The 15,350-nt window shown below is 38.6% G+C and overlaps 1 protein-coding gene across 2 annotated transcripts in view; it reads left to right on the top strand.

Annotated features, from left to right (window-relative positions):
- tbcd (tubulin folding cofactor D) overlaps nucleotides 1-15,350 on the top strand; it is a 202,840-nt gene that overhangs the window by 38,980 nt on the left and 148,510 nt on the right. For both annotated transcript variants that reach the window (XM_052033297.1, XM_052033298.1), the window contains 5 exons: nucleotides 3,198-3,330; nucleotides 3,696-3,859; nucleotides 5,120-5,180; nucleotides 10,566-10,640; nucleotides 14,400-14,494. In XM_052033297.1, coding sequence (XP_051889257.1) covers nucleotides 3,198-3,330; nucleotides 3,696-3,859; nucleotides 5,120-5,180; nucleotides 10,566-10,640; nucleotides 14,400-14,494 — 528 coding nt within the window. The remainder of the gene's footprint in view (nucleotides 1-3,197; nucleotides 3,331-3,695; nucleotides 3,860-5,119; nucleotides 5,181-10,565; nucleotides 10,641-14,399; nucleotides 14,495-15,350) is intronic.

Below are 15,350 nucleotides of genomic sequence, written 5' to 3'. Positions count from 1 at the left end.
TACGCATATACCTAACCTTGTGGAAAATTTCCCACAAATGTCCCACTCATGAGCAGCAGGACAAATCCACTTTGGCTAATTATTACCCAATCAGTCTATTCTCAACCATCAGCAAAGTGTTGGAAGGTATCATCACAGTGCTGTCAAGGGGCACTTATCTATAACTTGCTTACTGATGCCCATTTCGGTTTCACCAGGACCACTGGGCTCCAGATATCATCACAGTCTTGGTCCAAAGATCTGAATTCCAGAAGTGAGGTGAGAATGACTGTCCTTGACATTAAGACAGCATTTGATTGAGTGCAAAATCAAGGATCCCTGGTAAATTTGAAGTTAGTGGCATCACAGGAAAGACTTTCTATCAATTAGGGCCATATGTTACCCAAAGAAAGATGGTTGTGGTTGAGGTTGCTCAGTCACCCCAGCATCACATAGGAGTTTCACAGGGCAGTGTCCTAGGTCAAACCATCTTCAGCTGTTTCCACCAATGACCCTGCATCATAAGTTCAGAAGTGATGATGTTTGCTGAAAATTGCACAAATGCTTCCAAGTTTCAAGAAGTACAGGTCTAATTGTCTTAGCTGTTCATGACAGGAGAACCCTTTCAATGCAGGAATTATCATAGTAAATTGCTTCTGGACTGCTTCCAATGCTTGTATATCCTTTCTATTAAATTAGAAGGATATTTAATCTTATTATTCTAAGATTAGATTGTCCATGGTGTTTCATGTGCAGCTTCAACTCTGCTGATGTTTTTAATCCTCTGCTCCTGGCTTTTGAAATATTCACAGTCCTCTGGTCTAGTATTGTCTCCTGTTACTATCTGTGCCTTAGTTTTTGATTTAATATTTTCCTTGTCCTCCTTTGTTAACAATGGATGGTGCACCTTTCCTATTGAGTTCTTTCTGAGTGGGATTAATTTCTGCTGAATATTATGCTTAAATATTTGCCACTGTCCATCTGTTGATCTATCTGTTAGCCTATTTTTCTAAAGTCTACTGGAGACAACTCTTCTTTCCAATCCTTGTAATTGACTTTACCTAAGGTCAGGACTCTGGTTTGGGAGCTGATGTGTTCACCTTCAAACTGTACCTGGAATTCTTCCATGTTGTGATCATTATTCCCTAGATGATCCTTAACTGCACGATCTTTTATTGATCCTACTTGATTACACATGACCATATCTAAAAAGGCATCTTCCCAGGTAGGTTATATAACATATTGTCCCAAGAAATGATTCCTGATGAATCCCACAAATTCCTTTTCCACAGTACCCTTGCAAGTTAGATTAGTTAAATCAATGTGCAGATCAAAATCATTCAGAATAGTTGCTGTTCCCTTCTTGCATGCCTTTGTATGTCCCCATTTATGCTTTGGTCCTATGATGAGCCAATACCTGGAAGGCCTGTGGACCACTCCCAACTATGTCTACCTGTGTTTCCTTTTCGCTAATTTTTTTTTGAATATCAAATAACCTGGAATATTTTGTTCCCAATCCTGCATACCCTGCAACCATGTTTCTGTAATTGCTATGAAAGCAGACTCATTTATTCCTTTTTGTGTCATCAGCTCGTCTGTCTTGTTACAAACTGCTGCCTTCACTCAGATTGAGAGCCTCGAGCTTTGACTTTTTACAGTTGTTATTTTCTCCAGTTCTAATTTCTGCTGCACATGTATTTTCTGTCACTTCATGGCATGCTTCAATTTTCATTCACTCCTTCACTACCACTGTTGTCTTACTTTTTGGTTTACTACACTTTCTATTACTTGAACTCTTCTCTCCCCCCACCCCCTCACCACCTGCTCAATTCGTATAAAGCACAGTCGAAACCCTAGTTATGCATTTTGTCAGTGCAGTTGAAATAAATCGTGACTCATTGGAACGGCTCTCCTCCCCCAGCACTGAATTGGTACGTGTTTCTCCCACACCAATCTTTGAGCAACATTTACTTTTCTGTTCTCACTTACCTTCTGCTGATATGCACAAGGCAAGGTAATAATCTGGATATCTTCATCTTTGTGGTTCTTTTCAGTTCTTCCGAGTTGTTCATAATCCTTCAGCAAAACCTTCTTCCTGGTCCTATCTATGTCATTAGTGCTACACAGATCCTCCCCTTCCCATTCCAGCCCAGAAGAGTTGTCCTTAATCTTGGCACTGAGTAGTCAACACAGCCATCAGAACTAACTTTGCTGCATAGAATAGTGTCTGTTCCCCTAACTATCCTACTCACCCCGCCCCAGACAAGTACATTTCTCTCACCTCTCCTTACTTGATTGGCTCTCTGTGCCATGATGTTATGGACAGTTTGCACACCCCCTTGTAGTCAACACCCTTGTCCAAGCAGGGAACAAGAACCTCATGCCTTTTAGACAAGCATATGGACTAAGGCTCCTCCAGAACTCACAGTTAATGCCTCTTTTATGGTCACCCCCTGCTGAATCTGAAGTTTGATGAAACTTAAGGTAATTAATCTAATGCTATCTCCAGGAAATTCTTCCCTCTTCCTGATGTGTTGCAATGTCTGAAACTTGGTCTCCAGCTCATTAACTCCTGAACTGAACTTGTGGCAGATGTGATCACTGTGAACCACAAAGGGATCCATGCATTCACATATGTTACCGCTACAGCACATCGTTTACCTAACCGTCTCTGTTCTATTTAATAAATTAGTTGAGCTTCTTATTTGTCATTTCAGTGTCTTGCATGGAAATTTACTCTACTGTTGGTTTCAGTTTAATTTGGTTCTTTGACTGTTGAATGCTTTAGACCTACTTTGAGCTCCCACCAAACTTGGCTTCTCGATTGCAATCTGAGACAATAAATTGTTCCATTGCTTTATCCTGCTGGAAATAAAAATTTGCTTTTAAGCTTCTATATGATTATGTTCCTATTTACTATGTGACAATTAGTTTCCTATAGTTCAAAGGTCCGTAGCAAACCTATCAGCAAATAACTGAGTGACTGATGAAGTACATTCTACATTTCTGCCATTTTACAGAAGGCAGCTTAAATGTAATTCCACCCATTTCACAGCAAGGAAAGCTCAAACATGGAAATAATGGAATTATGATGTGAAGTTTGGCTTGGGGAACAGGCTGAATTTGATTCAACTAAGGTTTCCTTTTGTATCTCCCATGTTCAGACACTAGAAAGCTTACACTGTTTCTGAGTAATTGTTGACTGTTTTCTGCTCCAGCACCAATGGTATTGAAGTGCCTTGATGAATGCAACATTCCCGAATGCAACCATACTATTCTTCGGAAACTGGGCATAAAACTCATTCAAAGGTTGGGCCTTACATTTCTGAAGCCAAAGATTGCAAAATGGAGGTATGTGCAAGCTACGGAATTGAGCTCTTTAATCAGAAATACAATTAGAGATGAAGTTTTGGTCAGGATTCTTCACATGGGTTCTTCATTTTAATTGATCTGTCAGACATTTGTGGTATCTGTGTAAATCTTGAGTGAAAAACAGGTATTTCCAAACATTCTGTTTAGTGTTTTGAATTTCTGTTTTCATATTGGACATTGACAGAATCATAAAGGAGAAAAGACTGAAATTAGAGACAAGAAAGAGAAGCATTTTTGAAATGGGTGAGGGTGTAAATGAGGAAAAGTTTAGACACCTTTTATGTTCTCAATTTTTGTCTGGTTTACAACCATGTTCTTTATAAATATATTTTGTTTTTATTTAGGTATCAGCGTGGGAGCAGGTCTTTGGCTCTAAACTTACAAATGGCAGGTCAAAGTCAACGGATTAACAACATCACATCTATAAAGAAAATGGATTTAAAAGCAGAGGAGGATGATGATGATGATGATGACTATGATATTCCTGGAGAGATAGAGAATGTGATAGGTGTGTTATGATGAGTAAACTATATTATCATCTGAATGTTGGTTATGGTCTTCCACAACCAGTCATTTTAGACCAGTTTGGCATCAGCTTTCTGAATAAATGAACAATATTTAGTTATACAGATTATCATAACATTTATTTCTTTGTATTACTTACTCCTGTTGACCTACACATTTCTGAAATGTCAGTGGAAGATGGAGATTGAGACAATGGGTTTTGTCAGATAAGCAATAGGTTGTTGCTAGAATGATCCTTTTGAAACTTAACTCTTTAAAGTTGTGAGTACTTGAGCCACGTAATCTTAAAATTAATAAGTTCCAGGTTTGGTACCCAAATTTAAGTTCATTGATGTTAGCTGGTTTGTTGCAATTAACTTTCACCCATAAATAAGAAAAGATGAATTGTCAGAATTTACATCGCTGATTGCCAAACCCCAATGTTTGGAAGAAATTGTGTGTGTGTGTTTGTGTGTGTGTGTGTGTGTGTGTGTGTGAGAGTGAGAGAGAGAGTGAGAAAGAGGAGAGAAAAAAATAATGGGTAAAACACAATCTAGCTGCATTGCCCACTAGTTGAACAACTTATTGTCTGACATAGTGCATGCTCACCTTGAGATATCATAGGTTTTTGCAGGCCCAATGCAATCCTACCTAATGATGCAATGCTTTCAGAATGAAAGATGAGAACTGGTAGTAAGTGAGAGGGAATTTTGTTCTGTGTTTTGTTTTCGTTGTTGCTTCTTGATGTGAAGGATGTAAGTGCTGTCAATTGGAACACCTGTTTGGGAACTCAGTGACATTATTGAGCTCTTCAAACCCTAAGTAGGTGAAGAATAAAACTCTCAATGCTTCTATTCATTAAATGCCTGTTTGGAATAAGAAAAACTGAGTACTTAACTGAAATCAGCCAATCCACCACCTTTTGGCAAGATTGCCAATTTAATTGTCCATTAAAGAAGCTGAAGTTTTCTTTTTCATAATATATGTGCTTGGTATAGTTAGATTTCTTGCAAGTAAGCGGTGCTTCATTAATTGAATGAAGTTTGTCAAGTTTCTAAAGCTCTTTGAAATGTAAAAAACCAAGATTCCTAGAAATCTGAAGTAAAACAAAGTGCTATGAATATGCGACAGTTCAGGCAGCGTCATTGCTTTACATTGATGGAATGCATTTTTGCAATGCATTTAAATTGTGAAAACATCAACTGAAAATAAATTCAAACTGCCATCACAATGTACTTGTTATTTTTTTGTGACCCTTTTCTAGAGCAATTGCTGTTTGGATTGAAGGACAAAGATACTATTGTAAGGTGGTCTGCAGCAAAAGGGTGAGTAAATTGGCCTGTGTTGGGTGCACATTCCTTTGTTTATGCTATGTGCAGTGATAGAATCTCCTTTCAAACACATAACTTTACTGTGACTTACTCAGTTGAGAGCAAATGCATTATATAGTTGATTCATAAAAACAAATAATGGAAACAGAGACAAAGAAATTCTGCAGATGCTAGAATCTGGAGCAATACACAAAAAGTGCTGGAGGAACTCAGCAGGTCAGGCAGCATCTCTGGAGGGAAATAAACAGTCGACGTTTCGGGCCGAGACCCTTCATCAGGACTGGAAAGGAAGAGGGCAGAAGCCAAAATAAGAAGGTGGGGGGAGGTGGAGAAGCACACGCAGTCAGGAGATAGGTGAGTTCAGGCGATAGGCGAGCCCAGGTGAGAGGGGCAGGTGGGAGCGAGCAGAGATGTGATAAGCTGAGAGGTGATAGGTGGAAGAGGAATGGAACGGGGGTATCTGAGATCCTTGTTGGGGCCAAACTGGGAGGCCTGGAAGTGGAGCCCTTTGCCTCTTCTGCCTATCACCTCTCAGTTTATTACATCTTGCCCCCACCCCCCCACCCATCTACCTTCCCCTTCTCACCTGGACTCACCTATCACTTGCCTGCGTGTGCTCCTCCCCCTCCCCCTGCCGCCTTATTTCTGGCTTCTGTCCTCTTCCTTTCCAGTCCTGATCAAGGGTCTTTGCCTGAAATGTTGACTGTTTATTTCCCTCCATGGATGCCTCCTGACCTGCTGAGTTCCTCCAGCACTTTTTGTGTATTGCTAATAGAAACAGAGACTTGTCATGCCTCATGCAAGTTTGGATTTTAATCTCCCTTTTACATGAGGGCAGGTAAGTAAACATGGTTTTGCTTTTGGGTTGGGGGAAAAGGTCATTACAGAAGATATGCCTGAAAATATTCACACCATCTTAAAGAAAATGATATTTGAGGCAAGGGACTTTCATAATACAAAGACAATAGAGAAGCTGGGATTGCTCTCCTTGGAGTTGGGAAAGTTAAAGGATATTTAATAGTGCTGTTCCAAATGAAATGGTTTGGAAGAGTAAGTAGGAAGAAATTATTTCCACTGGCAGGTGTGTTAAGTAACTGGATGACACAGATTTAGGTTAACCATCACAATGATTTGTTGTCTCAGTTGATGAGATACTTAAGTTGGATGGAGAGAATCTGGCAAGTAATTCTATTGCAGTATGATGAAATGAAGTTCTATGTTAATAATCATTTGGTCAAATGGATTTGTTTGATCCCCAGTGTGTAATATAATTGAAAGAACACAACAAGAGCATTTGGGAGTACCACTGGAGAAAATAATAATATTAAGAGAAATCACTAATTGGAAGACTAATGCTTAGAATTTATTTTGCAGTGTTGCATGTAGGAAAGTCAGTTTTCTTGAGTGAAATGTGATCTTGTTGTTTTGCAATATCAACTGGACCACTCCAGACTAAGGCACTGTGATGCAGACTACAAAACGGACTTCTTGTTGTGTTGTACTCTTATGCAAATGACAAGTTTCCATGCAAAAAATACTGCTGGAGGAACTTGGCAGGCCAAGCAGGTAGAGGTAAAAGGGTAGTCGACATTTTGGGTTGAAACCCTGCACCTAAATTTCTCCAGCAGTCTGTTTTTTGCTCCACACTACAGCATCTGCAGTCTCTTGCGTCTCTGATGTTTCCATGACAGGTAAAATGTAATGATGCCCATCTTTGTACAATATCTGTTGGGTAAGTTGTTGGTCAGTCACAAGAGAGAACTTGTCCATGCTTTAGCTATCTCTTGCAATCTGTCTGACTGGACAATGTGTCAAGCATTGCTTTATATATCTGTCAAAGTTTTCCATTGATGCTTCTCTTTTGTCATCTTCTCCTATGTCCTCTGTGAAGGTGTTAAAGTACAGCCTCTCTTCCTGGCAGACTGGTGTCTCTTTGCCTCTGGCCTAACCAATCTGCTTGTTCTTTCAGATATAGGCACTAAACCCAAATGAACTGGGGCTTACAGTATCATTTGCAGTTGTACAGTATATTCCTTCTCTTCTGTTTTCTGTGGGTGTACAGGAGTCTGTGTTTAGTGTAGTTGTTTCCAGCAACCCTGTAATGATGAAGGCACAAAAAAGAGTATGGCTTTACTACATTCATGGACCTATGTGTGTAAACCACCAGTGCATATAGTCTGCACCTTTGAGGGAGCAAGGGCTGTTGAAAGGCCATAAAATACTTACAAATTGCAGAAGTACTAAGCATATTCAGTTGTACCTGCTAGTTGGGGTTGGATTTCTCCATTGCTCATCAGAAAGAGGATCTACTCCTCCAGCATGATTAAGCTCTGGGCCCAGGAATGTCATCTTCTGCTTATTGGGCTGGCCATCTATTTGTGGCAACATTAACTAGAAGACAAAGGAGAAACATTGGGAAGTGCTTTAGTGGCATGCTGTCTTTCTTGATTTCTGTTGATCTGGATGTCTGTCTTTGAGTATGTTGTGTGTTGGATCTTAAGTGTGCTGTGTGAACTGCTGTTTAAAATGTATTAATGTTGCAGATAAAACATGGACATCTGAGAGGCAGTTCAAATGTTAGAGCCCTTATCTTGATAGATTTTGTCAAGTCATGGTATTTCTTGTAGCATTGGTCCATCTTGCAATGTGTGTCATTAGAACATAGAAGAGTACAGCACAGGAATAGGCCCTTTGGCTCACAATGTTATGCCAAGCACGATGCCAAATTAAAGTAAATTTCTCCTGCCTGCACATGATCCATATCCCTCCATTCCCTGCATATTCATGCATCTATCTAAAAGTCTCTTAAACGCTGCTATCATATCTGCTTCCACAGTAGCCTTGGCTGCCCGTTTCATTCAAAAGAGACCATTAAGGAGCCGTTGTCATCTGCTAACTGTGGCCCTGCATGGCCTCTTGTATTCCTTGGCATACTTTTACCATCTACCTGATTCCTGAGAATTTTAGGTTGTAGTCAGAACATTGGGGTTGGGGGAGTGGGTGTTGGCTCCCCCATCCTTTTCGTGAAAAGGCACTTGCTGCTGTGCTGTGGCGCAGTGGGTATAGGTCTTTCAAGGAAAACATCCCAGACATGATGCAACAGAGCAAAGTGCCAGCACCCATGTTCAATTCATTGATAATCGATGGTGATCCTGTGGAACCTCATTTAAATGGAAGCATTACCAGTCAAAGCACACTTGGTTTCTTAAGCTAGAACTATATCAAAAGCATAAATCTTGCTGTAAAGTCATGAGTTGTGAAGAATTTCTTGGCACTGGCTGCTGCCTTCAAATGTTGTGATTTTACTTTCTAATTCAACTTTTAAATAATATTTCAGTAATTAATATTACTCGTCATTCACTTTGATTCTTTGTGGAGCAGGTAATGGAAGGCTCCCATGATAATATTTTGCCTTGCATCTGTGATTCCATTGCTCATAAATAATTTTGCCAAACATTTCACCAATTTTAAATGCCTAAATGGCAACCTGTATTTTGTTCTAATATAAAGGTATGAGTCACCAAAAATAAATCAGATAATTAGGGCATTCTCTCTTTAAGGAATCACCTCTATGGTTTTCTTCCGTTTAACAGCATGCAAAGCTGACTTGTGTGTTCACCAAACACAGTTGCTGCCTGAGGTCACAGCTGCTTTCTCATTAGTGCAGTGCCTAAGGGGAAGTAGGTTAGCATTGTTTAAGTTCTGTTTCTGCAGTAGTCACACAGACTAGAATGAAGATGAGCAAAAGGGGAAAGTAGGGGAGCAGAAAATGGAGAGTGAGTGGAGAAGTTGAAGGGGAGTTCAGTGGGAAGGGGTAGTCAGAGCAAGGAGGGGTTTAATTGGGCAATGAGGCCCCATTGTACACTATTGAGTAATGCGATTGGAATCTGTGGTGCGATTGGGCCTCTGCTATAGCAGTCACTGAGGCCACAGATCACAGCATCTGGTGTAAAGATGCTGCAATCTTTATCGGTGTTGCATGTTGGTAAAATGTGAGTCCATATAATTCAATACAGGTGAACCCCACGTTGTGGAAATTCAACCTTAAAAGGATTCACAAATCAGTACCCAAAAATGTGAGATATAGAATAAAATTTGTTCTCACAGAATTTATGTGAATAAAATGTAAATAAATCAATATTTTTTTTCAACTCACATTTCATGATGCACACGCAGTTGACGTGGCTTTGTGTTACCCGAAATCACAATGCAGACCATTTTCTAGGGATACTACCCCCCACGTAACATGGGGGTCTCCTGTATTGGGGAATCATTCAAAATAAAATTCCTGTCCCACGTGAACTATTCAATGCATTTTGTATCCTTATTCTATTCCCAAGTCAGCAACAAAAGCTATAGGCCATGAACTTGTGATCCAGTTTCTGTTGGTGAGTTGGAAACTTGTGCTGTACCCATTGATGTCATCGTGTGTGATATATGTTGGAGAAATGATGTTAGCAGTTGGGTGATTTGTGCCCAGTCCAGTCTTCACTGAAAATTGGCAGTCATACTACAAGAGATGTTCAAAATGGTTTTATGTATAATTTATGCATAAAGAGGAGACACATTTTTCCAAATTTTCCAATCTAAATTCTAAGCCTTGGTTTAAGGTCAGTTTCACAACATAAACATTAAGATTGCATCTTTTCATTCTGTTCATAAATTCCTTCTGTAAAATGACTAGTGTGAACAAGACAGACTTGCATCTTTTTTTTTAAAAAAAACACATTTTGTAACTTGGGATATGCTGACGCTCTTTACAACGTACTTTTGAAATAGAGAGTGAATGGAGAATTTCTTGAAAATGTTGTCCTGTTGTGAAAATCATTTGAGTGTTTCAAGAGTCTAGGCATACTGGCGATGGAATGAAAGAGCTTGCTTTTATTTAGAGCTTCATGAAGAAAAATAACAAGAAGTTAAATAAATGGTGAGTAAGTTTGCTGATGTACACATTTTGGCCACTCTCTGGAGCTCTCTTTTCGTATTTGAACAGCATCAATTATTCGTCAGTGTTCAATCAAGTAGACAGATGGGGCCTTTGATAACACATGACCGCTTCAGTATTGGTCTGATTATGTATTTAAATACTTGAAGGAATTTTGTAGCCATGCTAGTGCATTAAGGAGTTAACTGCATGTCCTCATTACAAAACTGTCTAAATAGTTCATTTTACTAATTTAAATGCTGATTGGGTTCTCTATTTTACTCAACTTTATGAGATCATTTGGCACCAAACATTTTCTTTGTGCGAGTTATTTGCTGCATTAAAACTCATGCTGTCTTGAGAGCATAATTCTGTATATACTGTATACTTGGACACAATGAAAAGAATAATCGTATTTGAATTGAGATCTAAATTATTTTTTTTCTCTGTTTTAGTATAGGAAGAGTGACTGGAAGATTGCCAAAAGAACTTGCAGATGATGTTGTTGGATCTGTGCTCGAATGCTTCAGGTAATGATTAATTGTTTTGTCATATGTGCCAGTTTTTTTTTGGTATTGCATTGGCTGACATATCACCATTGACATTATATAAACTCTACAACAGATGAAGTCCCTACAATTTGACCAAATATTTCACTTGGTGATCTAAAGGACTTCAAAACTTAACTGGAGCCTGACTAGGCAAGCCAGAAGTTTGCTTGGGCTGATGACCCAGACTTGGTAAAATGACAATTAATCCTGCATTTACATGTCTACAACCAGAGAAGAATTTCACAGCTGACATTGGTGTGTAACATTTTAATGTAGGCTATCAAATCAAGCATAAAATTAATTTCTAGCTATGGATGACAATGAAGCTCTTAAATGAAACTGGATATCCATGATAAAAACGTAGTATTCCACTAGTGTTATAATTTTTATGACATGTTGGCAGGTTTAGGTATTTTATTAAATGTAGTTTCCCCATGTATATATACATTTGTGAGTTATTTTGGAATTATTAGCGTGACAAGCAATAATTGTTTTCCCAAAAACCGGTTGACTTGGTGCCTAGCCATCTTTCAGCACACCTAGAAATTAAATAAAAGATGAAATAGCTAGAGGCGTCAATTACATTTCTACAAAAAAACCTGCCTAACTAGAATTGAATACCTAAAGTCAAAGGAAAAATGGGTTGGGCAGATTTTTAGTGCTTTGTTCTTGTAAGAAGCAAGTTGTGGCAAATATCTGTTGGTTGTAATACTCTCTCCTAATCGTGGATTGACCTACGTGGACAAGACCAAAGGCGTATTTCTAATTGGTGATTTAGTACCAGTTAATAAATGGTCTCAATCAAGTGAATCTGACACATGTTCTAAAGAGCAGTTTTCCTCATTACCATGTTATTTTTCTGAGCAGTAAGGGGCAATATTTATTCTGCGATACAGTGGTATGCAAAAGTTTGGGCACCCCGGTCAAAATTTCTGTTACTGTGAATAGTTAAGTGAGTAGAAGATGAACTGATCTCCAAAAGTCATAAAGTTAAAGATGAAACATTCTTTTCAACGTTTTAAGCAAGATTAGTGTATTATTTTTGTTTTGTACAATTTTAGAGCGAAAAAAGGAAAGGAGCACCATGCAAAAGTTTGGGCACCCCAAGAGATTTGAGCTCTCGGATAACTTTTACCAAGATCTCAGACCTTCATTAGCTTGTTAGGGCTATGGCTTGTTCACAGTCATTGTTAGGAAAGGCCAGGTGATGCAAATTTCAAAGCTTTACAAACATCCTGACTCCTCAAACCTTGTCCCAACAATCAGCAACCATGGGCTCCTCTAAGCAGCTGCCTAGCACTCTGAAAATTAAAATAAATTATGCCCACAAAGCAGAAGGCTATAAGATAGCAAAGCGTTTTCAGGTAGCCATTTCCTTAGTTCGTAATGTAATTAAGAAATGGCAGTTAACAGGAACAGTGGAGGTCAAGTTGAGGTCTGGAAGACCAAGAAAACTTTTCGAGAGAACTGCTCGTAGGATTGCTGGAAAGGCAAATCAAAACCCCCGTTGACTACAAAGGACGTTCAGGAAGATTTAGCAGACTCTGGAGTGGTGGTGCACCGTTCTACTGTGCAGTGACACCTGCACAAATATGACCTTCATGGAAGAGTCATCAGAAGAAAACCTTTCCTGCGGTCCTCACCACAAAATTCAGTGTCAGAAGTTTGCAAAGGAACAGCTAAACAAGCCTGGTGCATTTTGGAAACAAGTCCTGTGGACTGATGAAGTTAAAACAGAACTTTTTGGCCGCAATGAGCAAAGGTATGTTTGGAGAAAAAGGGTGCAGAATTTCATCAAAAGAACACCTCTCCAACTGTTAAGCACGGGGGTGGATCGATCATGCTTTGGGCTTGTGTTGCAGCCAGTGGCACGAGGAACATTTCATTGGTAGAGGGAAGAATGAATTCAATTAAATACCAGCAAATTCTGGAAGCAAACATCACACCATCTGTATAAAAAAAAGCTGAAGATGAAAAGAGGATGGCTTCTACAACAGGATAACGATCCTAAACACACCTCAAAATCCACAATGGACTACCTCCAGAGGCACAAGCTGAAGGTTTTGCCATGGCCCTCACAGTCCCCCGACCTAAACGTCATCGAAAATCTGTGGATAGACTCAAAAGACAGTGCATGCAAGACGGTCCAAGAATCTCACAAGGAAGAATGGGCGAAAAAAGTAATCTTGCTTAAAATTTTAAAGAAATGTGTCATCTTTAACTTTATGCCTTTTGGAAATCAGGTCATCTTTTACTCGCTTAACTATTCACAGTAACAGAAATTTTGACCAGGGGTGCCCAAACTTTTGCATGCCACTGTATGTGGTTCACCAGCCATTGAGGTCTTTTGGTTATTCTGCATGCTGGTGGAGAGTGTTTGTTTAGATATATGCCTGAAATTAATATTCAGGTAGAACGTAATCTTGATGATACTTATTAATGTTATTGGATAATGTTTAGTGCTCTAACTAGTAATATTTTACGACTGAACAGTTTCTTCCGGATAAGCAGAAAACTCCTGTCTTGCTCAGGTCTGAAAAAAAAACCAATCAAAACTTATTGTGCTGTCTGGGTAGAAAACTATCCATGATGGAACATGACCTGTTTTAACTCCCTTTGGACTTGCAAGCTGCGTACTACTAAGAAAATATCTGTTGTTAGTCATCACATCCTTAATGCAAGATTTGTACAGCATAGGCATTGGTTTTCCTTGTTTATACATAAAATACTAATATTTTTATTTTTTCCCTTAATGTTTCTTCTGATGCAAAGTTACACTATTAATATTGCGTAAATGATTTTGCAGATATTTTAAAAGTAATTTTACTTTCTTCAGTGCCATTGCCAACATGGTTATTGAGCTGTAGATGTTTAATGTTTATTGTAAGTTCATAATCACAAGATAGTTATAGCACAGAAGGAAACCAATTGGCCTGACGAAGCCTTCAACTAGTAAGAGCAGTTCAACTAGTCTCATTCCCCCACCCAACTTATAACCCAGCAAATTCTTGTATTTATATATTATATTTATATACAAGATATTTCTTCAGTTTGAATTGAAGTTGCTACCTGTGGCAGTGAATTTCTAGACCCTAACCACTTGCTGTGTAACAATATTTTGTTCTCACATTGGGCTTAGAGTTTAAATCTTCTCATGGTATTGAAAGCTTTATTGTTGTGAGTTTGGAATTTATTCTTTTGAAAATATGAATAGAGGGCAGTGAAAATGGTTACTTTTATATATTGAACATTATACATAAATTTCAATGTCCAGAAAGGGGCTAATTGGGTCACTGACCTATCGAGTAACATTTCAATAACAATAGTGGTTCATTGATCAATTTGTAGAATATTCCAAACACTCCATCACTTCAAATTAAAGTAAACTAACTAACCAGATCTCTGATCTGGTTGCACCTCTTAATAATTTCCATTTAAGTCTCCTCATCTTAAATTCTTGGAAAATTTAAAATAATAATGTGGTTTTACTATAAGATCTTCAACTGCATTGATTAATATTTTTATTCTGGACTAAATCTTCTTTCTTAACCATTCCAAACCATAATATCTGATATTTTTGCATTTTTCTTCTTTGCTAATTCACTTGAGACATGGAACAGTATTTTTCTCTTCTCTGTTCTCTTTCTAGTTTAAGTAAATGCACCCCAATTGTACAAACTGTTAACCTGCTTCTGACATTAAATTACGTTGAAATATTGCATGAATGTTTTATTGCAGTTTTCAGGAAACAGATACAGCCTGGCATGGTGGATGTCTTGCACTAGCCGAACTGGGTAGAAGAGGATTGTTACTTCCTTCTCGGCTTCCTGATGGTATGTAGTAAGGCAGGCACTCCTCTTCATAATAAAGAAGCATGCATTGGCCCAAAAATTGTAATGTGCCTGAAAACACGTGTAAAAATAGGCTTGGATATTCTTTTGCTCAAGGCCATGAAGGTTTTACTTCTCCAGTCCCCCACTATTGTGTACAGTGGTTGACGTCGTCAATTAGTGTATTGGGTGGGGTAGCTAGGGTTGTAGATTTTCAAGGATTTGGAGATGTATTTTTTTTGACACAGCTAAAACTCAGAATGTTAGAATAGAAAGATCATTCTGCTGGGTAAAGGAACTTATTCTGTTCCTTTAACATATAATCGCTTGGGTTTCAAGTATTAAGTCAGATGGCAGAATATTTACATCGACTGTTGTTTTCTCATTTGTTGCCCTATGGGTATGGTCTCCTGTGTACTTATGATGTTTTGGGAATGCAGGGACAGGAGAAAACCACTTACTTGATCCTTTCACCATTCAGTGAGAACATGTTTGATCTGGTTCCTAACTCTCCATGAAAATCAAAATAAACTTGGAGATGCTGGAAATCTGAAACAAAAACAAAATAAGCTGGAAGTACTCAGTACATCCAGACGATATCTGTGGGGGAGGAAAAACAGAGTTAATGTTTCAGATCTGCGTTCCTCCACTTCTGACAAGGTTACTGGACCTGAAGCATTAACTGTTTTTCTTTCGAAAGATGTTGCTTGAACTGCTGGGTATTTTTAGCATTTTCTGTTTCTTCCTAGCTTTCTATTCTTGTCAAGAAAAAGAATTGTTCAATCTGTTGACTGAGCCAGCATCTACTGATTTTTATGGCAGTAAATTTTATTATTTCTGCCATCTTTTGAATGGAGAA

This window comes from Pristis pectinata, chromosome 18 (assembly GCF_009764475.1).
Source record: "Pristis pectinata isolate sPriPec2 chromosome 18, sPriPec2.1.pri, whole genome shotgun sequence".
Lineage (NCBI taxonomy): Eukaryota > Metazoa > Chordata > Chondrichthyes > Rhinopristiformes > Pristidae > Pristis > Pristis pectinata.
This window is presented reverse-complemented; position numbering and strand designations above follow the sequence as displayed.